The 23,627-nt window shown below is 41.1% G+C and overlaps 2 protein-coding genes across 2 annotated transcripts; both read left to right on the forward strand.

The window, feature by feature from the left end:
- Nucleotides 1-2,155: 2,155 nt before the first annotated feature.
- Nucleotides 2,156-8,853, forward strand: LOC308309645 (acidic mammalian chitinase-like; the record flags this gene model as incomplete). The annotated part of the gene is made up of 10 exons (XM_080755555.1): nt 2,156-2,180; nt 2,568-2,775; nt 3,729-3,785; nt 3,923-4,088; nt 4,966-5,090; nt 5,627-5,729; nt 6,698-6,880; nt 7,108-7,224; nt 7,647-7,779; nt 8,435-8,853. 10 exons carry the CDS (start codon nt 2,156-2,158, stop codon nt 8,851-8,853), a joined length of 1,536 nt encoding a protein of 511 aa, XP_080611681.1.
- Nucleotides 8,854-16,785: 7,932 nt separating this feature from the next.
- On the forward strand, nt 16,786-23,492 carry LOC308309646 (chitotriosidase-1-like; the record flags this gene model as incomplete). The annotated part of the gene is made up of 8 exons (XM_080755556.1): nt 16,786-16,810; nt 17,226-17,433; nt 18,366-18,422; nt 18,560-18,725; nt 19,605-19,729; nt 20,266-20,368; nt 22,286-22,418; nt 23,074-23,492. 8 exons carry the CDS (start codon nt 16,786-16,788, stop codon nt 23,490-23,492), a joined length of 1,236 nt encoding a protein of 411 aa, XP_080611682.1.
- Nucleotides 23,493-23,627: the final 135 nt, after the last annotated feature.

The following is a 23,627-nucleotide window of genomic DNA, read 5'->3' on the forward strand; positions in this document are numbered from 1 at the left end:
TTAAGAAGGCAGTGTTTTTCCTTTATTTGCAGATGGGATTCTCAGATTGAGAGTGCCGCCCTTGGCTCTCCGCATGCACCAAACCACACACTGTCATTGTCTCAAGAGCTTACAACACACAGTCACAACACAAACCTTAATTCTACTTCATCCACACATCATACAGCTAAATGAACAAAAGAAACAGCTTACTGTGTACATAGACAAAAACAATCTAGTTCATCAGGCCACTGATGCAATATAGCCTGCATGCTACTTGCAAGCCAAACCTCTTTGGAAAAGAGTTTGGTGCAACTCCCCCCCACCTCTCTCTCTCTCTCTCTCTCTCTCTCATTAGCAGGCAACAGTGCAGCTCTATCCCTTTCTCTGTTTCTGGCAAACAGCGCCCCTACTGGTACTCGTCACATGTGAACACATAGGTGAACGGGCGGACACATAGGTGAACGGGCGGATACATAGGTGAACGGACACATAGGTGAACACGGACATTGCTGTTCCTTGGAGTGGTTGCACCACTCAAAAATAGCAGATCTACAAGAATGTAGATATGCTGTTTATGGCAAATATTCCCCCCAGAATAGTGATGCTAGGATTCAAGTGTAATGTAAAATAACAATAAAACGTGTACGGTTTAAGTGTGTCTGATTTACTTAAATAATTACAGTTAAGTTAAAGGGATATTTCACTTTCAAAAAACCTACGTGAACCACCATAGAGTTTTTAAGGTTCTTGATTCAGTATTTAGATATTTCATATTGATATTAGCTGCCCAGCTCCCTTCTTATACAAACCAAACTCCATTTTAACCATGATAGATTCAACAAAAACACTGGTCCTTTTTTAGGGTGAGTGACACTGCCCTCCCAATATGTGAGGTGCCCGTGTTTTTATTTATTTATTTTTAATAATTATTTTAGATTTTTTTATGGAGCCTTATTCTCTCCCTGGTGCTTTTAATTTCCCCCAAAAAATATTAAACATAAATGAAAAAAGTATATTAAAAAATAAAAGGTTTCAATGAGTTTTCAGCAGAAACTGAGAGGGTCTGTCTATCAGTAACACAGTGGGAGAGATCGCTAGTTTAAAAAATAAGTGGTAAAATCATGTATTCATCCGTCATCCGATTGTAAGTGCCACATGAAACCCGTCATGTGGCACTTACATATGCATGCCGTATGTGAACATTCGTTGAAAATTGGTCACATGAAAACAGCCGAGCCACAAGCTTGTCTGCTATTGTGTGCGTGTGTGCAACTTGGGATGCCTAAAGGAGGCAAAAAGGCTGGTAAAGTATTGTGGCGTCTTTGCAAAAATTGGCAGCCACCACATATGGCGGAGGCACTGTTATACCCATGGCATAGAGTAACTGAGTGACATGACATGCATATTGTATCATGAAGACAGGTTGTGCCATGATTTTGTGGATGTAAGCCTAATTGTTAAAATGTGTGTGTCAGATGAAAGGGGGGGGGGGGGGGGGAGAGACTGCAACAACAAAATGTTGGGGGTCACTGACACTGTACAAGACAGAGGCATAGTTTACATAAACAAACACCTGATGATACATGAGATTACAAAGCTGGTCTGTATCTTTGGATGGGCCACTCCTCACTGCTACCTAATACCAAACACACACACACACACACACACACACACACACACACACACACACACACACACACACACACACACACACACACACACACCCCTAACACAAACGCTGTGATGTGTTGTCTGGTCCTGGATTGGTCCTGGATCCTACTGTAGCTGGAATTCCAGCCTTATATAAACCACCACAGATGATCCCAGTTGTGTCACACCAGTCTTTCAGTCCCTCACTAAGAAACAGGTAAGTCGTGGCTCCTTTCATTTAACCCATTAAAAAGCGGGAAAAGCATTGTGTCATTTTAGATTTTAGTTATAAATTGTGTCTGTCGGATGGAAACCTCATATGTAATGTATGTATGTACAATAATTTGATGGCCAGTCGTGGTTCCCTATGGAGAAACAATGGAGACTCTTTATGTCTCCAATGGGAACCACTGCTGGTCATCAAATATGAACCACTGCTTTAAATGAAACCTCTATGAATAATAAACACTTGTCATCATTTCAGGCCACTACAAAGGATAGGATAGTCCTGCAGTAATACACCATGGCCGCACTAACCATCTTGGCTGGTAGGTTGAAATCATTGTTGAAGTCAGATTATTAATGTTACTTTAACAGTATAATGTGTTAAAAGTGTATGTATGTATGTGTATTAACATTTATTTTCTGTTTCCAGGTCTAACCCTTTTACTAAGTCTTCAAGAGGGTATGTATCTATTTATGCATTCTGTTTAAATCACTAAAATGGTGTAAGGGGGGGGGGCTTAAAAGGTTAAAGTTGTTGTTCTGAGAGAGAGAGAGAGAGAGAGAGAGAGAGAGAGAGAATACACATTTATTTGAGTGTTCCAATCCAGTTCCAATTTGGTTCTGCTCACTTCCATGTTTCATCACTTCCAATTTCACTCGTTTATCATAATTCATGCGTTCATTCAATAATTCCTTCCTTCCTTCCACAGTGTCTTCCTCCAAACCACTGCTGTGCTACTTCAGCAACTGGGCCCAATACAGACCGGGTTCTGGCAAATTTCTGCCTGCTAACATTGACCCCAACCTGTGCACCCATCTGATCTACGCCTTCTCTGTCGTCAACCAACACAACCAGCTGGACACCTATGAATGGAACGACCAGGCTCTCTACAAGGACTTCAATGGACTCAAGCATAGGTGAGTTGTGTCCTTTTCATTTCCCAGGTTTATATCGTGGCTGTCAGGTGGCAGAAGCTTCTTATCTTATCTCCAAGACTCCATATTATTTTTATGTACATTTATTAAATACATACCATAGGCCTATACTTAATCATACAGTGTCACACAAAAGCATCAAAAGTAGAACATATACAAGCTCAAATGTGGATTTTGTGGAGCTTATAGAGTCTATTTTTTGCTATTTTTTAATTAGAATCCTGAAAAGTAAAAAAAAAAAAACATTTAAGCTTTGCCTCAAAACTTAACTGTTTTTTGCTCTGCTCCACAACAGACCACAAAGCATGGTACAGTTAAGCTTTGAATTTTAATCCTGAAAAGTAAACAGATAAGTTTTGTAGAGGCCTTTACACTGTAAATTGCTAATTTGTTAGTGCTAATTGAAGTGCTAATTGAGTGGGCGTCCGTGGCCTAGTGCACATCAAACTTTGCAACCTTGCAATGAAAAATGTTGAGGATTATTGTTGCTATAATGCAGGTAGGTATACAGGTGAGATGACATACCGTTTGCGCCTTATGTCTCTGACATGATGAGCTCCTTTCTTCTCTGTACCTCTGACAAGATGCCCAAACCAAACAGGTGAATGTAATCTCTGTGAGTAGGGTCTCATGATATATCTGCTGCTCTACAACAGACCACAAAAATACAAAATACAGTTTGTTACCCAAAAATATAAAAATACATGAACAATTTACACTTTTTCAGATAAATATAAGTAATAAAATAAAATATGGCACAGCTACAGGCTGTCTGTGCCAGAGATGGGTATTGTCATATTTTATTTACTTAGGCTACTAGCTGTAGCCTACAGCTATAGCCTATAGGCTAAGTCATTTAAGTCAGCAACAGCACACAGTCACAGTCTCACAGACATAATTCTGTCATTCATAATCTTTCCATGTCTACTTTGCAGCAACCCTGGACTGAAAACTCTGCTGGCTGTTGGCGGTTGGAACACCGCATCTACACAGTGAGTTCAATAGCAGTGTTTCTGTTTACTAGTCAGTTCATTACTTATCATGAGTCTATTGTTAGATAAACAGTAACTAACACCATTTTTGTAGCTGGCAGTCAATCATAAACAGTTGAGGTGTCCGTGTCGTTTAGATTCAGCAGAATGGTGTCATCAGCCGTCAGCCGCCAGACCTTCATCACGTCAGCCATTAACCTGTTGAGACAGCATGGCTTCGACGGACTGGATCTGGACTGGTATTATCCAGGAGCGCGAGGGAGCCCCTCAGAGGACAAACACAGGTTCACACTGCTCTGTCAGGTAAATAAAACTGTCATTCCCAAACTGTTTGAGTGGTGCTAGACAGCCACTAGTATAGACAACAATGTAATGTGTGACCCTGGCTGGGTCTGTCCGTCCGTCCGAGCACCTATAGACATAGCCCCATATGTGCCCTCTCCCTAGTCCCTACCATAGACTGTAAGTCCCTACGCTCATTCTGTAGCTCCGAGTTGAGGAGCTACAGAATGAGCGTAGTGCTGAGGGAACATACTGGGGCTACTATAGACAGCAATGTGTGACTTGTGTGTCCCTGGTTCTTAACTCAAGACCCAAAACGAGTAATTAGACGTTTACTCTGGACCCAAAATAGCAGATCTACAAGCTCATATGACATAATGTGACACTGTGAGCTTGTAGATCTACTATTTCCACTACTTATTCATGTATGGTTTAGTTTTTTCTTCTTTTTTTGTATAGATTTAATTATTGATTTTAATGTACTATTTTAGGGGAAAATACACATTCTTTTTAAAATCATAATCTCACAACCCGCCTGTAGATCTGCTACTTTCGAGCCGTGACAACCAATTGGTCTACTGGACAACATCTCCACTAACCTGCTTCTCCACTAGTCCCTCCTCCCTTTAAGTCGACCATAGTTTTAATTTAGTTGACGGAATTGCCATTATACTTTCTGTCATTTGTCATAGTTCTAGTCATCATATAGCTTAGTTAGTAATTATATCGTTTTCACCAGTGAAAAATGGTACGTAGTTGACATTTGTCTTCACAGTTTTAGTCGATAAAGTTAACACTGGCTCCCTGAAATCAAAGAGTTTTGAGAACCACTGCACTATTCACTCACTGCTATCATTATATGACCCATATGCCATATCATTCATGTGTTTGGATGTAGGAGTTACGCTCTGCCTTCGAGCAGGAAGGACATCTGAACAGAAGACCCAGACTGCTGCTCACAGCTGCAGTAGCTGCTGGGAAGGAAAACATTGACAATGGTTATGAGGTCGCCCAGATCGCTAGGTGAGTTCAAGGCCTTTTCACTAAGACTTACTGTGTATCCCCAAGACATAATGCATTGTAAACTTACTTAGTCTACTGCTTATAAGAAAAGGTGTTATGTGTTATTATTCATGTTAAATACAGCATAATTAGTATTTAAGAGCATAAGCATAACTTTACAGTGTCCGGGTATCTCAGTACCCACCTCTTGACCACAAGGTCATGGGTTCGATCCCAGGCACTGCCAACTCAGCGTATTAGCACGGCTTGGGTGTTGCAAGTTTTGCGGTAACTCCAGTAAGTACTGGGAGCTGATGGTTGGTGTTGCGGGTGCTCCACCTCAGCAATCCATCTCCCAGGGGTCTAGCTAGCACACTGCAAAACTGGAATAGACTCCCGGAACCCGGCTGATACCAACAATAAACCTATCCGACCTACTTGTGAGCAGATTATAATCATACTTATAAAGTTCTGCCGCATTTTATAACAGGCCTCTCATTCCGACGATGCAACATTGTACTTGACATCCAGAACTGTGTGTATGTGCATAACAACAGGTCCCTGGACTTTATTAATGTCATGACGTATGACTTCCACGGAGCATGGGAGAAAACCACCGGCCACAACAGCCCTCTCACTTCACAAGATACAAACAATGTGGTGAGTAGAAATCTCACAACTCACATACACATTTTATTACCAGTTGTGGAATAAAACACTTTTTATACACAGCAGTGGAACAAAACACATTTTATACACAGCAGCCAAATTGTAAGGAAAGTGGGCCTATTATTTACTTCCTTAACAGGTTTTGCCACGATACTAATTAAGACAGTTTTTTTGTGTGTAGCTATAAAAGGTCCTCAAACTGTTTACATTTCAAGTACCCCCATAACTCTGAGTGTGTACAAATGGAAACAAATGGACCCTTACAGCTGTGTAACTCTGAGTGTACAAATAGAACCAAATTAATTAGATTCCATATGCACACAATGGTCCATTTGGAACCCCGTCAAGGAACCATGAGGGTCCCTGGACCACACCTCGAGACCCACTGGTGTAGGCAGCAGTGTTTCCAGTGAGCCAACATGCACTCTGACTCTGTTTGACTAGAATGGAACAGAGCCTCAATTAGTATCACTGGTAAAACCTGTGAAAGAAGTAAGGAAGAGGCATAGAGCCTATTTCAAGGACCCCCATAAGCATGTACAAGTGTACAAATGCTTTTCTCTCCTGATAAAATGGCTAAATAATATAAATGTCCATCACACATCAGAGGAAACCATCACATTTTAAGAGTGTATAAAAGTAAAGTATCAAATGGGAGTACTCCATGGTACTCTAATCAATGCATGGTCTTCAACAAGGGGTCTAGCACCTGTAGGGGGTCCTCAGAGTTACTAGAGGAGGGCGGCAAATCTTGGTGTGCTATTTGAACGTGTTTTTATTTTCACTTGAATCCTAGCATCCGGCAAAAATAGCTAAGGGGTCCTTACTCCTTTGTGGGTCTGAAAAACGTTAAGGACCCCTGGTCTAGGGCATATCAAACTGGGGGTACCTTGACATTAAGGAGGTTGAGAATCACTGATGCACGTGGCAACTGATTGAGTGTGTATTTTTGCAACCAGGACTTTGCCATGAATTACTGGAGAGATCAAGGAGCACCTGCTGAAAAACTCCTGCTTGGTTTCGCAACATTTGGACGCACGTTCCGTACATGGTCAGCAGATGGTGCCGTTGGCTCTCCGACTAGCAGTGCTGGCTCTGCTGGACTCTATACAGGAGAGGCAGGAATCCTGGCTTACTTTGAGGTGAGTGACCATTGAAGCTTATACTATGTTGCGGTTGGGTGGAAAACCTTGTATGTCCAAATGTGTTACTTTTTATGAAGTAGGGGGGAAAAAAGATGTTCCAATGGATCATTGTAGTTATTTAGTCACAAGCTCTAAAACCCACAATATGGCATCATACCAGTATATGGATAATAATGTCAAGTCTTTTTGATTTTAAGATACATACATTGTTGTCCTTCCAACAGGTTTGTAGCTTCCTCCGCGGGGCCTCTGTCCACTGGATTGATGAGCAAATCGTGCCTTATGCCACCAAAGGCAAAGAATGGCTGGCATTTGATAACATTGATAGTTTTGCACACAAGGTAATATACAGCAGCTTTACGATCCAATCTAAAAAACTAAAGATATCAGTCAATAACATGGATGTGTTCATTTTTAACAAATTAAAACCACACAAACATATGTATTGCAATAATCACAATATGCTTAAAACATGGGGACTAGGGTTAGTTAAAAAATGGGACTCTTTAACCGCCAGCATCCCTATTCTGGGGGAACATTCATCAAAAATAGCAGATCTACAAGCTCACAGCGTGTTGTGAGCTTGTAGATCTGCTATTTTGGCATGTATTTCACTGAATCAGTGAAATACATGCAATACTCTTTACAGGTCTGTTTTTATCAGTAGAGGGTCCAAGCGGTACTGAATTTGTATAGCAGCTCAACAAATAATGAATGTATGACAGAGGAGAATTTCACGATAAATAAATGACAATCTCCACAGGTGAAGTACTTGAAGACGAGTGGTTTTGGAGGAGCCTTGGTATGGGCCATGGACCTGGATGACTTTACTGGAGAAATGTGTGGCCAGGGCAGATACCCCCTCATCAGCCACCTGAGAGCTCTACTAGATTCAGGTAAACAAAACCTGCGTTCATATCGTCACTCTCGGGTGGAAAATCATGTAATCTCCATAATTTATGTTGAAACATGCAAGAGATAATTGATAAGATTCCGAAGGGGATCCTAATATCCAAATAGGGGATCCTAATATTCTTCTTATTACACAAGAATAAGCAGGTAATAACAGTAATAAAGAAATGATGAATACATAGACCCAAAGTAACAATGAAGGTGTCATTGCGTGATTGCGTATACGTTAGTATTTCATCAATATATGCCAGGTCACGGTGTGTCCAGTGCAACGTGTCGCCTCGGAAACCAGGAAAGGTTGATCAAAATAGTAGACATTTTCCGTTTTTGCATTGTGTATTTCTCGCTTCAAATGTTCAAAAACGTGCGTTTGTAGCTACAGTACCATGTTGGGTACGGCAAAAATCAGGTGCTCTGAACCTTTGATTAGACAGCAGTCTGTTATTGATCCAAGAAAATAGCACATCTACAGTGAGCTTGTAGATCAGCTACTTTCTTTGAATGTTTCCCACAGAAAAGGGATACTGGGGGTTAAAAAAAAGTGTAATTTTATGCCTTAAGCACATTTTATTATGGTAATACTATAGTTAATCACTTATTTTGTGTAACTTTCATATCATCCCCATCCTCATTTCTCAGATTCCACTCAGATCCCTAACCCGAATGCCATCATCACCATGGATAACCCGGCTGCCATCACCACTGATACTGCCACCGCCACCAACACTGTGTCAACTGACCTTGGCTTCTGCAGAGGGAAGGCTAATGGCCTCTACACGAACGCCATAGACGCCAACTCCTTCCATAACTGCCACAACGGGTTCACCTACCTCCAGGCATGCCCCGTTGGACTCGTGTACAGCGACAGCTGTAAATGCTGCGACTGGCCTCTGGCCTCTGCTGCAACGGGCTTCTGCGGAGGGAAGCCCAATGGCCTCTATAGGAACGTCAACGACAAGCACTCCTACTACAACTGCGACAATGGAATCACCCACCTGCAGATATGCACCAATTACCAAGTTTTCAAGGAGAGCTGTAATTGCTGTGTCATGCATTGATATTAAACAATAGGAAAATAAAAGTAAAGTAAAAACCGAGAAAACAAGTATTGTGTATCTTGTTTCAAATCTGGATGAAATAACTTTTAATGATAAGTGAAGTAGGAACTTAAAGGATATTGATCTAAGCCAGAACACAATCATTAATGTATGTGACCACTTACAGATGGGTATGGGCTGCAAATGCCGTTTTAGAAAAGGTTGAGAACCACTGACTTACAAGTTACAATATATTATTGCTGTTTTTTTTCTTCCATAAATGAATAATTAACATAATGAAATAAATGTAAACATGCAACATGGGGTCCCGCCCATTCATTAGATTTATTCATTTATTATTTCATTTATTTATTTATTTACTCTTTTAAATAACATTGCATGTAGTCTAGTGGTTTAGTCATCTTAAACATTTAGGTTTTAGTCTAGTTTACTCGACTAATACTACAGTTGATTTAGACAAAAAATTATATATTTTGACTTCATATAATTGTATTGTTTCTGTGATGAATAAAATAAAATAAAATTGATTCAAAAAAAGTTAGTCACTGATAATTAATCATGGTTTATAAATACTTATAACTATAAGCCATAAGCTGACTGAACTAAGAATTTCATCCACCTTACTTTAAATGTGAAAATTTTAATAAACCACTGAACATTCAGAAATGAGGACAAACGAGTTGAATTCAAATTCACATTTAATTAATCTCTTTGTACAGTGGAAGATGATATCGGGTCTATCGAGCCACTTTAGGACAGAATGTAACATTAACGGCTATTGTATTATGTGGAGAAGATTTGTACTTAGCACCGTCGAGCTTAGTTCGACCACTCAAAACCATACCACTCAAATAAGTGTTTCGTTTTACAGTTTTGGCAAAAAGAATACAAAAGCAGTTCCCTGTAAGATGTTTTAGTGAATATTCCCCTATGCTTCCATTATATGCCTGATGTCCTCAAGTGGCGAGTATATTTCAGTGTCACATGCTGAAAATAGCTGATCTACAGCCGAGCTTGTAGATTTCAACACACCACTGTGTTGTCTGATGATGATATAACTCTAAATAGGTGAGATATCTTCAATTGTTGCCTGTCGATTATTAGACCAGTGGTTCCCAAACCGGGGGTCCTCAAATTATTTGGGAGGGTCCCCAGAGTATCAGCTTCATGTACAACATTGTTTTCTCAGGTGGTGGGATTCCAAATGGACCCTTACAGGTCTGTAACTCTGAGAGTCTACAAATCAAACCAAATGGACCCTCATGGGTCCATTTGGTTTCATTTGAAGACTCTCAGAGTTATGCGGCAACCTGAAACTGAAAGGGTTGAGAACCACTGGTTTTGGGGAGCGTTTGGTTACCGTTAACTGGGTCATTTGGTTTAGGGGAGCTTTTAGTTGACGTTCAGTGGGTCATTTGCGTTTCCATGGCCTGTGTATTGGCCCATTCCGGAGCAGCTGCTCGGATATTTTCTAGGAGGTTGTTGACTTGGAAACAAAGCGATTGGATCTGTTTGTCCCAGGTGGGAAGTGGCTCACGGGCTGAAAAAAAAAGACACAAAAACAACGAAGTGGGTCGGCGATTCAATGTACATTGAACCAACAAACTAACCCACTAGGGCTTCAGCTATGCCAGGTTTTCTATGTTCTAGAAAAAGTTAAAATAAGTAAAAGTCACTGTCACTTACTCTCAAAGTGGACAATACTATCTATCTGGTCAATGAAGCCATTCATGCGACCCTCCGTTATCATCTGGGAGGCGATTTTTTCAGCCTGAGAATAAAGCACAAAATCAAATAATGTTAGAAGAAATAGTATTAATTACAATGCCCGTACAGTAAATCATAACAATCTCATGGACTTTGCTTTAATGCCACCCCCAGAAATGTCAAATTAATGATACAATTACCGGTAATTCTAAAACTCTCAGGCATTGTAACCTTAGTGAAGGACTAGTCACTAGTGTGATATGCTCACTTCTCTTGGTATGCGTAAAAATCCTTGCAAGCAGCGTTCTGTATCAGTTGCAGTCTTTATATTTTGCTTGTCGATACCCACATATTTTGCTTGCCGATACCCGACTCTGCATGTTGGCTTACTGGAAACACTACACAAGTGGGTCCCAAACTGCCCCGTATGGGTGTGTAACTGTGAGTGTACATTTGTACTCTCTCAGACTTGGGGTCCATGAAATTAAAACGTTTGAGAACCATTGTACACTAAATGGAACAGAGCCTTAATTACTGGTAGTATCATTACTAACACCTGTGAAGGAAGTAGGGAAGGGGTCCGGAAATGTCCAAACTCCATGAATCCATGTTGTCCAATTAGTCCTGTACTCCAAAAAGGTACTCTCAGTCAACCACCACAAGGACAAAAGGTCTCTACAATTGTAAAAAACTACCTTTCTGGAGTACTGGACTAATTGGACAACATGGATTCATGGAGTTTGGACGGATTGATTTCTGGATTGGAGAAGAGTGTGACTCAGTTTGGAGTGACATATGGACAACAGCAATGAAAATGTTTGAACAAGCAGCAAAGCATCACAGCCATTGGTGAGAAATACAATCGTATTGTATAGCAGGTTGGATACAAGGTCCAACGTTTCTCATGAATTCTGAAAATGACTGGCCAGCTAACTACGTTGATTTACAGTTTAACCCAGTGGATGACCAAGAGGTCAAAAGAAAGGTTGTCTCATATACAACCAATGTTCAAAACACACAAAGCCCAACAGACCAGCTGCTATCTCACTTCTCAGACTGGCTGAGACTCAAGAAGGCAGTGGTTTGGTACTTGAAGTTTAAAGATGTTCTGAGAAAACTTGCAAGAAAGAGAAAGGAAATGGAACTCAAGGAAATTGGTGTAACTACACGTTGCCAAAGCAAAAATGTTGCTTCAAAAATGCACCCATTCAACTCCATTGTGAGCGGTCAGAACATCACTGTAGATGACATGGAAGAGGCTGAAAAAGTCATCATTGGAATTAGCCAGAGTCAAACATTCCCTGAAGAATTGGCAAAGTTGCAAATGGCGCCATCTTGTGTGCAAAAAACAAGCTGCATATTCAAGTTGGATCCAGTGTTGGATAATGGCTTATTAAGAGTTGGTGGACGTCTCAACCGTGCAGCCATGCCCCAACAGGTAAAACATCCCATCATCCTGCACAAAAATCACCCAATATCTACTCTGATACTACGTCACATACACGAGCGCACAGGCCACAGTGGAAGAAATCACATGATGTCCGAGCTTCGTAAGAAGTACTGGATCACAAATGCAAACTCAGCAGCAAGAAAGGTGATCACCAAGTGCACTGTGTGCAGACGTGTAGCAGGAAGGACCAAAGTGCAGAAAATGGCAGACCTGCCCCAAGAACGACTAATCCCTGATCTGCCACCCTTTACAAATGTTGGAATGGATTACTTTGGACCAATCCAAGTAAAAAGAGCAAGAAGCCTTGTCAAGCGGTATGGAGTGATCTTTACCTGTATGACCAGTAGGGCAGTGCATTTAGAGATGGCATACTCCTTAGACACAGACTCTTGTGTACATGCCATTCGGAGATTCATATGTCGGAGAGGTCAAGTATCTCACATCCGTTCAGACAATGGCACTAATCTGGTTGGTGCAAATAAAGAACTACGTGAAGCCCTAATGAATCTGAACCAGGACAAACTGAGGAATTATTTATTGAAAGATGGCATCAAGTGGACTTTCAACCCCCCATCAGCATCACACCACGGTGGAGTGTGGGAAAGGCTCATCAGAATGGTGAGAAAAGTCCTATTATCAGTTTTACACCAGCAAGTGCTCGATGATGAAGGCCTGTTTACCATCCTGTGTGAGGTAGAAGCGATTCTCAACAGTCGGCCCATCACCACCATGTCATCTGACCCACACGATCTGGAGGCACTGACACCCAGCCACATCCTGACCTTGAGGTCTAAACCCATTCTACCACCGGGGGTCTTTCAAAAGTCTGACATGTACCTCAAACGCCGATGGAGACAAGCTCAGTACATGGCTGACTTGTTTTGGAAAAGGTGGACCCAAGAATACTTGCCATTGTTGCAGGAGCGACAAAAATGGTCAAGTAAGAAGAAAAATATTCAGATGGGTGACATTGTTATGATTGTCGACTCGACAGCACCCCGAGGGTCATGGATTCTGGGAAGAGTGATGGAAACCATGCCAGACGCCAAAGGCCTAGTTCGTTCTGTAAAGATCAAGACCCAAACCAGTGTTCTTGAACGACCCATCACAAAACTATGTCTGCTGCTTGAAGACAACTCCTGTCCCCAGTAGACATTTTTAAGTTAAGTCATTTTCTATTTTTGACACAATATGAAGAATGTGTTGAATATAACTAAACAGCTCCATTCATTATTTTGTATTGATAATTGTATTTAGTTATACACGCCATACAATTGGGGCCGGTGTGTAGGAGCCGATCTACTATAGGCCATAACATCATGTATGTGCCATCATGCCATGTCTAACATTCCTGTTAGTGTGCTTTGTCACCCCCTACAGACATGGCAGAGAGGACATAAATTACCTGGCCATCAGAGGGCCAGGTGTTGTTGATTGGAGGTTCACAGTTTTTTACGTCTGGTTTTTGTTCTATACCTCCTTCTATTCTCTGTTACAGTTATATGCTAAAAGTATCTTATTTTTTGTTTTCAACTTGGATCAAATAAACCTTTTGAGTTCAACTTCAACTCTACGTCTGGACATTCCTCATTTCCCTTTTTTGGTTAAGTTTGCTGCACAAAGCCAGTCAGTTAGAAAAAGGTACTCTCAGTCAACCACCACAAGGACAAAAGGTCTCTACAATACCCAAAGGATGAAAGTGCACTAAGGTTTGAATGTGAATAAAAGTGGTTGTTGGTAATCTATTGGTGCATGGTCCATTTATTTATTTAGAATATGATTAATCAAAATGGACTTTAAATCAACTTCTGCATTGTTTGCTTAGGGATAGCGCTGTTATAGCAGATGTCAAACCCTACGCCAGATACCCATAACAATATTTATATATTAATTTACCACTTCATCTCCATCTTACCATCTTTGTAACTTTCACTCAAGTACATTTTGAATTCTTCCATATATGGCAGTCCGACGGTAGCCACGGGGAGGTGAAGAGCGTGAAGAGTCACTGTGGAGTTAACTATACAAGCTCTACATGGGTTTGTTCGAAATGTCCTTTGTGCTCAATGCTGAGGCCTATACTCCCCTACCAACGTTATATTGATGTAATTTGGAATGATACAGCAGAAAACTTTTTCACCACTATCTACATTTTCTTGCAATCATCTAAATTTAGTTCATCTAGATCAGGGGTTTTCAACTGATTATGAACCAGGGACCACCACCCTGACTAAGAATCAACCTGGGGACCACTGTTGTGTTTGGTGGGGGGATATGGGCGTGGTGTGGGGGGGAAAGCCGGAAAATAAATATTGACAGTTAAGGGCTTGGTTTAATCTGTTAATTTGAGGTGAATTAAATCAAGCCCTTAACACAACAGCCAGTAGTTGGTAACAGTAACTAACTAGTGGTCGATAAAAAAACATACTAAATGCATGGTCAGGGACAACATGCAATACCTTCACGGACCACCAGTGGTCTGTGAAGGTACAGTATATATATATACCCTGAGGTATAAAAGCACAGCTTCTCAACAAAAATAGACTTTGATTTCTGAAACATCTTGCACAAACATACATTGGAATATCACTGAGCTAATCATCTGGGGTCCCGACACCTGGTTTGGGAACCACCGATGTTGACTATAACAAGTCAGTCTGTGTACGCGTTAAGAAGGCAGTGTTTTTCCTTTATTTGCAGATGGGATTCTCAGATTGAGAGTGCCGCCCTTGGCTCTCCGCATGCACCAAACCACACACTGTCATTGTCTCAAGAGCTTACAACACACAGTCACAACACAAACCTTAATTCTACTTCATCCACACATCATACAGCTAAATGAACAAAAGAAACAGCTTACTGTGTACATAGACAAAAACAATCTAGTTCATCAGGCCACTGATGCAATATAGCCTGCATGCTACTTGCAAGCCAAACCTCTTTGGAAAAGAGTTTGGTGCAACTCCCCCCCACCTCTCTCTCTCTCTCTCTCTCTCTCATTAGCAGGCAACAGTGCAGCTCTATCCCTTTCTCTGTTTCTGGCAAACAGCGCCCCTACTGGTACTCGTCACATGTGAACACATAGGTGAACGGGCGGACACATAGGTGAACGGGCGGTTACATAGGTGAACGGAAACATAGGTGAACACGGACATTGCTGTTCCTTGGAGTGGTTGCACCACTCAAAAATAGCAGATCTACAAGAATGTAGATATGCTGTTTATGGCAAATATTCCCCCCAGAATAGTGATGCTAGGATTCAAGTGTAATGTAAAATAACAATAAAACGTGTACGGTTTAAGTGTGTCTGATTTACTTAAATAATTACAGTTAAGTTAAAGGGATATTTCACTTTCAAAAAACCTACGTGAACCACCATAGAGTTTTTAAGGTTCTTGATTCAGTATTTAGATATTTCATATTCATATTAGCTGCCCAGCTCCCTTCTTATACAAACCAAACTCCATTTTAACCATGATAGATTCAACAAAAACACTGGTCCTTTTTTAGGGTGAGTGACACTGCCCTCCCAATATGTGAGGTGCCCGTGTTTTTATTTATTTATTTTTAATAATTAAATTTTTTTTAAATTATTTTCTCTCCCTGGTGCTTTTAATTTCCCCCAAAAAATATTAAACATAAATGAAAAAAGTATATTAAAAAATAAAAAGTTTCAATGAGTTTTCAGCAGAAACTGAGAGGGTCTGTCTATCAGTAACACAGTGGGAGAGATAGCTAGTTTAAAAAATAAGTGTTAAAATCATGTATTCATCCGTCATCCGATTGTAAGTGCCACATGAAACCCGTCATGTGGCACTTACATATGCATGCCGTATGTGAACATTCGTTGAAAATTGGTCACATGAAAACAGCCGAGCCACAAGCTTGTCTGCTATTGTGTGCGTGTGTGCAACTTGGGATGCCTAAAGGAGGCAAAAAGGCTGGTAAAGTATTGTGGCGTCTCTGCAAAAATTGGCAGCCACCACATATGGCGGAGGCACTGTTATACCCATGGCATAGAGTAACTGAGTGACATGACATATTGTATCATGAAGACAGGTTGTGCCATGATTTTGTGGATGTAAGCCTAATTGTTAAAATGTGTGTGTCAGATGAAAGGGGGGGGGGGGAGACTGCAACAACAAAATGTTGGGGGTCACTGACACTGTACAAGACAGAGGCATAGTTTACATAAACAAACACCTGATGATACATGAGATTACAAAGCTGGTCTGTATCTTTGGATGGGCCACTCCTCACTGCTACCTAATACCAAACACACACACACACACACACACACACACACACACACACACACACACACCCCTAACACAAACGCTGTGATGTGTTGTCTGGTCCTGGATTGGTCCTGGATCCTACTGTAGCTGGAATTCCAGCCTTATATAAACCACCACAGATGATCCCAGTTGTGTCACACCAGTCTTTCAGTCCCTCACTAAGAAACAGGTAAGTCGTGGCTCCTTTCATTTAACCCATTAAAAAGCGGGAAAAGCATTGTGTCATTTTAGATTTTAGTTATAAATTGTGTCTGTCGGATGGAAACCTCATATGTAATGTATGTATACACGTAATAATTTGATGGCCAGTCGTGGTTCCCTATGGAGAAACAATGGAGACTCTTTATGTCTCCAATGGGAACCACTGCTGGTCATCAAATATGAACCACTGCTTTAAATGAAACCTCTATGAATAATAAACACTTGTCATCATTTCAGGCCACTACAAAGGATAGGATAGTCCTGCAGTAATACACCATGGCCGCACTAACCATCTTGGCTGGTAGGTTGAAATCATTGTTGAAGTCAGATTATTAATGTTACTTTAACAGTATAATGTGTTAAAAGTGCAGATATTAACATTTATTTTCTGTTTCCAGGTCTAACCCTTTTACTAAGTCTTCAAGAGGGTATGTATCTATTTATGCATTCTGTTTAAATCACTAAAATGGTGTAAGGGGGGGGGGGGGGGCTTAAAAGGTTAAAGTTGTTGTTCTGAGAGAGAGAGAGAGAGAGAGAGAGAGAGAGAGAGAGAGAGAGAGAGAGAGAGAGAGAGAGAGAGAGAATACACATTTATTTGAGTGTTCCAATCCAGTTCCAATTTGGTTCTGCTCACTTCCATGTTTCATCACTTCCAATTTCACTCGTTTATCATAATTCATGCGTTCATTCAATAATTCCTTCCTTCCTTCCTACAGTGTCTTCCTCCAAACCACTGCTGTGCTACTTCAGCAACTGGGCCCAATACAGACCGGGTTCTGGCAAATTTCTGCCTGCTAACATTGACCCCAACCTGTGCACCCATCTGATCTACGCCTTCTCTGTCGTCAACCAACACAACCAGCTGGACACCTATGAATGGAACGACCAGGCTCTCTACAAGGACTTCAATGGACTCAAGCATAGGTGAGTTGTGTCCTTTTCATTTCCCAGGTTTATATCGTGGCTGTCAGGTTGCAGAAGCTTCTTATCTTATCTCCAAGACTCCATATTATTTTTATGTACATTTATTAAATACATACCATAGGCCTATACTTAATCATACAGTGTCACACAAAAGCATCAAAAGTAGAACATATACAAGCTCAAATGTGGATTTTGTGGAGCTTATAGAGTCTATTTTTTGCTATTTTTTAATTAGAATCCTGAAAAGTAAAAAAAAAAACAGTTAAGCTTTGCCTCAAAACTTAACTGTTTTTTGCTCTGCTCCACAACAGACCACAAAGCACGGTACAGTTAAGCTTTGAATTTTAATCCTGAAAAGTAAACAGATAAGTTTTGTAGAGGCCTTTACACTGTAAATTGCGGTCTCATTAATAAAAGTGCTAATTGAGTGGGCGTCCGTGGCCTAGTGCACATCAAACTTTGCAACCTTGCAATGAAAAATGTTGAGGATTATTGTTGCTATAATGCAGGTAGGTATACAGGTGAGATGACATACCGTTTGCGCCTTATGTCTCTGACATGATGAGCTCCTTTCTTCTCTGTACCTCTGACAAGATGCCCAAACCAAACAGGTGAATGTAATCTCTGTGAGTAGGGTCTCATGATATATCTGCTGCTCTACAACAGACCACAAAAATACAAAATACAGTTTGTTACCCAAAAATATAAAAATACATGAACAATTTTCACTTTTTCAGATAAATATAAGTAATAAAATATGGCACAGCTACAGGCTGTCTGTGCCAGAGATGGGTATGTCATATTTTATTTACTTAGGCTACTAGCTGTAGCCTACAGCTATAGGCTAAGTCATTTAAGTCAGCAACAGCACACAGTCACAGTCTCACAGACATAATTCTGTCATTCATAATCTTTCCATGTCTACTTTGCAGCAACCCTGGACTGAAAACTCTGCTGGCTGTTGGCGGTTGGAACACCGCATCTACACAGTGAGTTCAATAGCAGTGTTTCTGTTTACTAGTCAGTTCATTACTTATCATGAGTCTATTGTTAGATAAACAGTAACTAACACCATTTTTGTAGCTGGCAGTCAATCATAAACATTTGAGGTGTCCGTGTCGTTTAGATTCAGCATAATGGTGTCATCAGCCTTCAGCCGCCAGACCTTCATCACGTCAGCCATTAACCTGTTGAGACAGCATGGCTTCGACGGACTGGATCTGGACTGGTATTATCCAGGAGCGCGAGGGAGCCCCTCAGAGGACAAACACAGGTTCACACTGCTCTGTCAGGTAAATAAAACTGTCATTCCCAAACTGTTTGAGTGGTGCTAGACAGCCACTAGTATAGACAACAATGTAATGTGTGACCCTGGCTGGGTCTGTCCGTCCGTCCGAGCACCTATAGACATAGCCCCATATGTGCCCTCTCCCTAGTCCCTACCATAGACTGTAAGTCCCTACGCTCATTCTGTAGCTCCGAGTTGAGGAGCTACAGAATGAGCGTAGTGCTGAGGGAACATACTGGGGCTACTATAGACAGCAATGTGTGACTTGTGTGTCCCTGGTTCTTAACTCAAGACCCAAAACGAGTAATTAGACGTTTACTCTGGACCCAAAATAGCAGATCTACAAGCTCATATGACATAATGTGACACTGTGTGCTTGTAGATCTACTATATTTCCACTACTTATTCATGTATGGTTTAGTTTTTTCTTCTTTTTTTGTATAGATTTAATTATTGATTTTAATGTACTATTTTAGGGGAAAATACACATTCTTTTTAAAATCATAATCTCACAACCCGCCTGTAGATCTGCTACTTTCGAGCCACGACAACCAATTGGTCTACTGGACAACATCTCCACTAACCTGCTTCTCCACTAGTCCCTCCTCCCTTTAAGTCGACCATAGTTTTAATTTAGTTGACGGAATTGCCATTATACTTTCTGTCATTTGTCATAGTTCTAGTCATCATATAGCTTAGTTAGTAATTATATCGTTTTCACCAGTGAAAAATGGTACGTAGTTGACATTTGTCTTCACAGTTTTAGTCGATAAAGTTAACACTGGCTCCCTGAAATCAAAGAGTTTTGAGAACCACTGCACTATTCACTCACTGCTATCATTATATGACCCATATGCCATATCATTCATGTGTTTGGATGTAGGAGTTACGCTCTGCCTTCGAGCAGGAAGGACATCTGAACAGAAGACCCAGACTGCTGCTCACAGCTGCAGTAGCTGCTGGGAAGGAAAACATTGACAATGGTTATGAGGTCGCCCAGATCGCTAGGTGAGTTCAAGGCCTTTTCACTAAGACTTACTGTGTATCCCCAAGACATAATGCATTGTAAACTTACTTAGTCTACTGCTTATAAGAAAAGGTGTTATGTGTTATTATTCATGTTAAATACAGCATAATTAGTATTTAAGAGCATAAGCATAACTTTACAGTGTCCGGGTATCTCAGTACCCACCTCTTGACCACAAGGTCATGGGTTCGATCCCAGGCACTGCCAACTCAGCGTATTAGCACGGCTTGGGTGTTGCAAGTTTTGCGGTAACTCCAGTAAGTACTGGGAGCTGATGGTTGGTGTTGCGGGTGCTCCACCTCAGCAATCCATCTCCCAGGGGTCTAGCTAGCACACTGCAAAACTGGAATAGACTCCCGGAACCCGGCTGATACCAACAATAAACCTATCCGACCTACTTGTGAGCAGATTATAATCATACTTATAAAGTTCTGCCGCATTTTATAACAGGCCTCTCATTCCGACGATGCAACATTGTACTTGACATCCAGAACTGTGTGTATGTGCATAACAACAGGTCCCTGGACTTTATTAATGTCATGACGTATGACTTCCACGGAGCATGGGAGAAAACCACCGGCCACAACAGCCCTCTCACTTCACAAGATACAAACAATGTGGTGAGTAGAAATCTCACAACTCACATACACATTTTATTACCAGTTGTGGAATAAAACACTTTTTATACACAGCAGTGGAACAAAACACATTTTATACACAGCAGCCAAATTGTAAGGAAAGTGGGCCTATTATTTACTTCCTTAACAGGTTTTGCCACGATACTAATTAAGACAGTTTTTTTGTGTGTAGCTATAAAAGGTCCTCAAACTGTTTACATTTCAAGTACCCCCATAACTCTGAGTGTGTACAAATGGAAACAAATGGACCCTTACAGCTGTGTAACTCTGAGTGTACAAATAGAACCAAATTAATTAGATTCCATATGCACACAATGGTCCATTTGGAACCCCGTCAAGGAACCATGAGGGTCCCTGGACCACACCTCGAGACCCACTGGTGTAGGCAGCAGTGTTTCCAGTGAGCCAACATGCACTCTGACTCTGTTTGACTAGAATGGAACAGAGCCTCAATTAGTATCACTGGTAAAACCTGTGAAAGAAGTAAGGAAGAGGCATAGAGCCTATTTCAAGGACCCCCATAAGCATGTACAAGTGTACAAATGCTTTTCTCTCCTGATAAAATGGCTAAATAATATAAATGTCCATCACACATCAGAGGAAACCATCACATTTTAAGAGTGTATAAAAGTAAAGTATCAAATGGGAGTACTCCATGGTACTCTAATCAATGCATGGTCTTCAACAAGGGGTCTAGCACCTGTAGGGGGTCCTCAGAGTTACTAGAGGAGGGCGGCAAATCTTGGTGTGCTATTTGAACGTGTTTTTATTTTCACTTGAATCCTAGCATCCGGCAAAAATAGCTAAGGGGTCCTTACTCCTTTGTGGGTCTGAAAAACGTTAAGGACCCCTGGTCTAGGGCATATCAAACTGGGGGTACCTTGACATTAAGGAGGTTGAGAATCACTGATGCACGTGGCAACTGATTGAGTGTGTATTTTTGCAACCAGGACTTTGCCATGAATTACTGGAGAGATCAAGGAGCACCTGCTGAAAAACTCCTGCTTGGTTTCGCAACATTTGGACGCACGTTCCGTACATGGTCAGCAGATGGTGCCGTTGGCTCTCCGACTAGCAGTGCTGGCTCTGCTGGACTCTATACAGGAGAGGCAGGAATCCTGGCTTACTTTGAGGTGAGTGACCATTGAAGCTTATACTATGTTGCGGTTGGGTGGAAAACCTTGTATGTCCAAATGTGTTACTTTTTATGAAGTAGGGGGGAAAAAAGATGTTCCAATGGATCATTGTAGTTATTTAGTCACAAGCTCTAAAACCCACAATATGGCATCATACCAGTATATGGATAATAATGTCAAGTCTTTTTGATTTTAAGATACATACATTGTTGTCCTTCCAACAGGTTTGTAGCTTCCTCCGCGGGGCCTCTGTCCACTGGATTGATGAGCAAATCGTGCCTTATGCCACCAAAGGCAAAGAATGGCTGGCATTTGATAACATTGATAGTTTTGCACACAAGGTAATATACAGCAGCTTTACGATCCAATCTAAAAAACTAAAGATATCAGTCAATAACATGGATGTGTTCATTTTTAACAAATTAAAACCACACAAACATATGTATTGCAATAATCACAATATGCTTAAAACATGGGGACTAGGGTTAGTTAAAAAATGGGACTCTTTAACCGCCAGCATCCCTATTCTGGGGGAACATTCATCAAAAATAGCAGATCTACAAGCTCACAGCGTGTTGTGAGCTTGTAGATCTGCTATTTTGGCATGTATTTCACTGAATCAGTGAAATACATGCAATACTCTTTACAGGTCTGTTTTTATCAGTAGAGGGTCCAAGCGGTACTGAATTTGTATAGCAGCTCAACAAATAATGAATGTATGACAGAGGAGAATTTCACGATAAATAAATGACAATCTCCACAGGTGAAGTACTTGAAGACGAGTGGTTTTGGAGGAGCCTTGGTATGGGCCATGGACCTGGATGACTTTACTGGAGAAATGTGTGGCCAGGGCAGATACCCCCTCATCAGCCACCTGAGAGCTCTACTAGATTCAGGTAAACAAAACCTGCGTTCATATCGTCACTCTCGGGTGGAAAATCATGTAATCTCCATAATTTATGTTGAAACATGCAAGAGATAATTGATAAGATTCCGAAGGGGATCCTAATATCCAAATAGGGGATCCTAATATTCTTCTTATTACACAAGAATAAGCAGGTAATAACAGTAATAAAGAAATGATGAATACATAGACCCAAAGTAACAATGAAGGTGTCATTGCGTGATTGCGTATACGTTAGTATTTCATCAATATATGCCAGGTCACGGTGTGTCCAGTGCAACGTGTCGCCTCGGAAACCAGGAAAGGTTGATCAAAATAGTAGACATTTTCCGTTTTTGCATTGTGTATTTCTCGCTTCAAATGTTCAAAAACGTGCGTTTGTAGCTACAGTACCATGTTGGGTACGGCAAAAATCAGGTGCTCTGAACCTTTGATTAGACAGCAGTCTGTTATTGATCCAAGAAAATAGCACATCTACAGTGAGCTTGTAGATCAGCTACTTTCTTTGAATGTTTCCCACAGAAAAGGGATACTGGGGGTTAAAAAAAAGTGTAATTTTATGCCTTAAGCACATTTTATTATGGTAATACTATAGTTAATCACTTATTTTGTGTAACTTTCATATCATCCCCATCCTCATTTCTCAGATTCCACTCAGATCCCTAACCCGAATGCCATCATCACCATGGATAACCCGGCTGCCATCACCACTGATACTGCCACCGCCACCAACACTGTGTCAACTGACCTTGGCTTCTGCAGAGGGAAGGCTAATGGCCTCTACACGAACGCCATAGACGCCAACTCCTTCCATAACTGCCACAACGGGTTCACCTACCTCCAGGCATGCCCCGTTGGACTCGTGTACAGCGACAGCTGTAAATGCTGCGACTGGCCTCTGGCCTCTGCTGCGACGGGCTTCTGCGGAGGGAAGCCCAATGGCCTCTATCGCAACGTCAACGACAAGCACTCCTACTACAACTGCGACAATGGAATCACCCACCTGCAGATATGCACCAATTACCAAGTTTTCAAGGAGAGCTGTAATTGCTGTGTCATGCATTGATATTAAACAATAGGAAAATAAAAGTAAAGTAAAAACCGAGAAAACAAGTATTGTGTATCTTGTTTCAAATCTGGATGAAATAACTTTTAATGATAAGTGAAGTAGGAACTTAAAGGATATTGATCTAAGCCAGAA

Source organism: Protomyctophum bolini (genome assembly GCF_963924005.1).
Source record: "Protomyctophum bolini genome assembly, chromosome: 22".
Taxonomy (NCBI): domain Eukaryota; kingdom Metazoa; phylum Chordata; class Actinopteri; order Myctophiformes; family Myctophidae; genus Protomyctophum; species Protomyctophum bolini.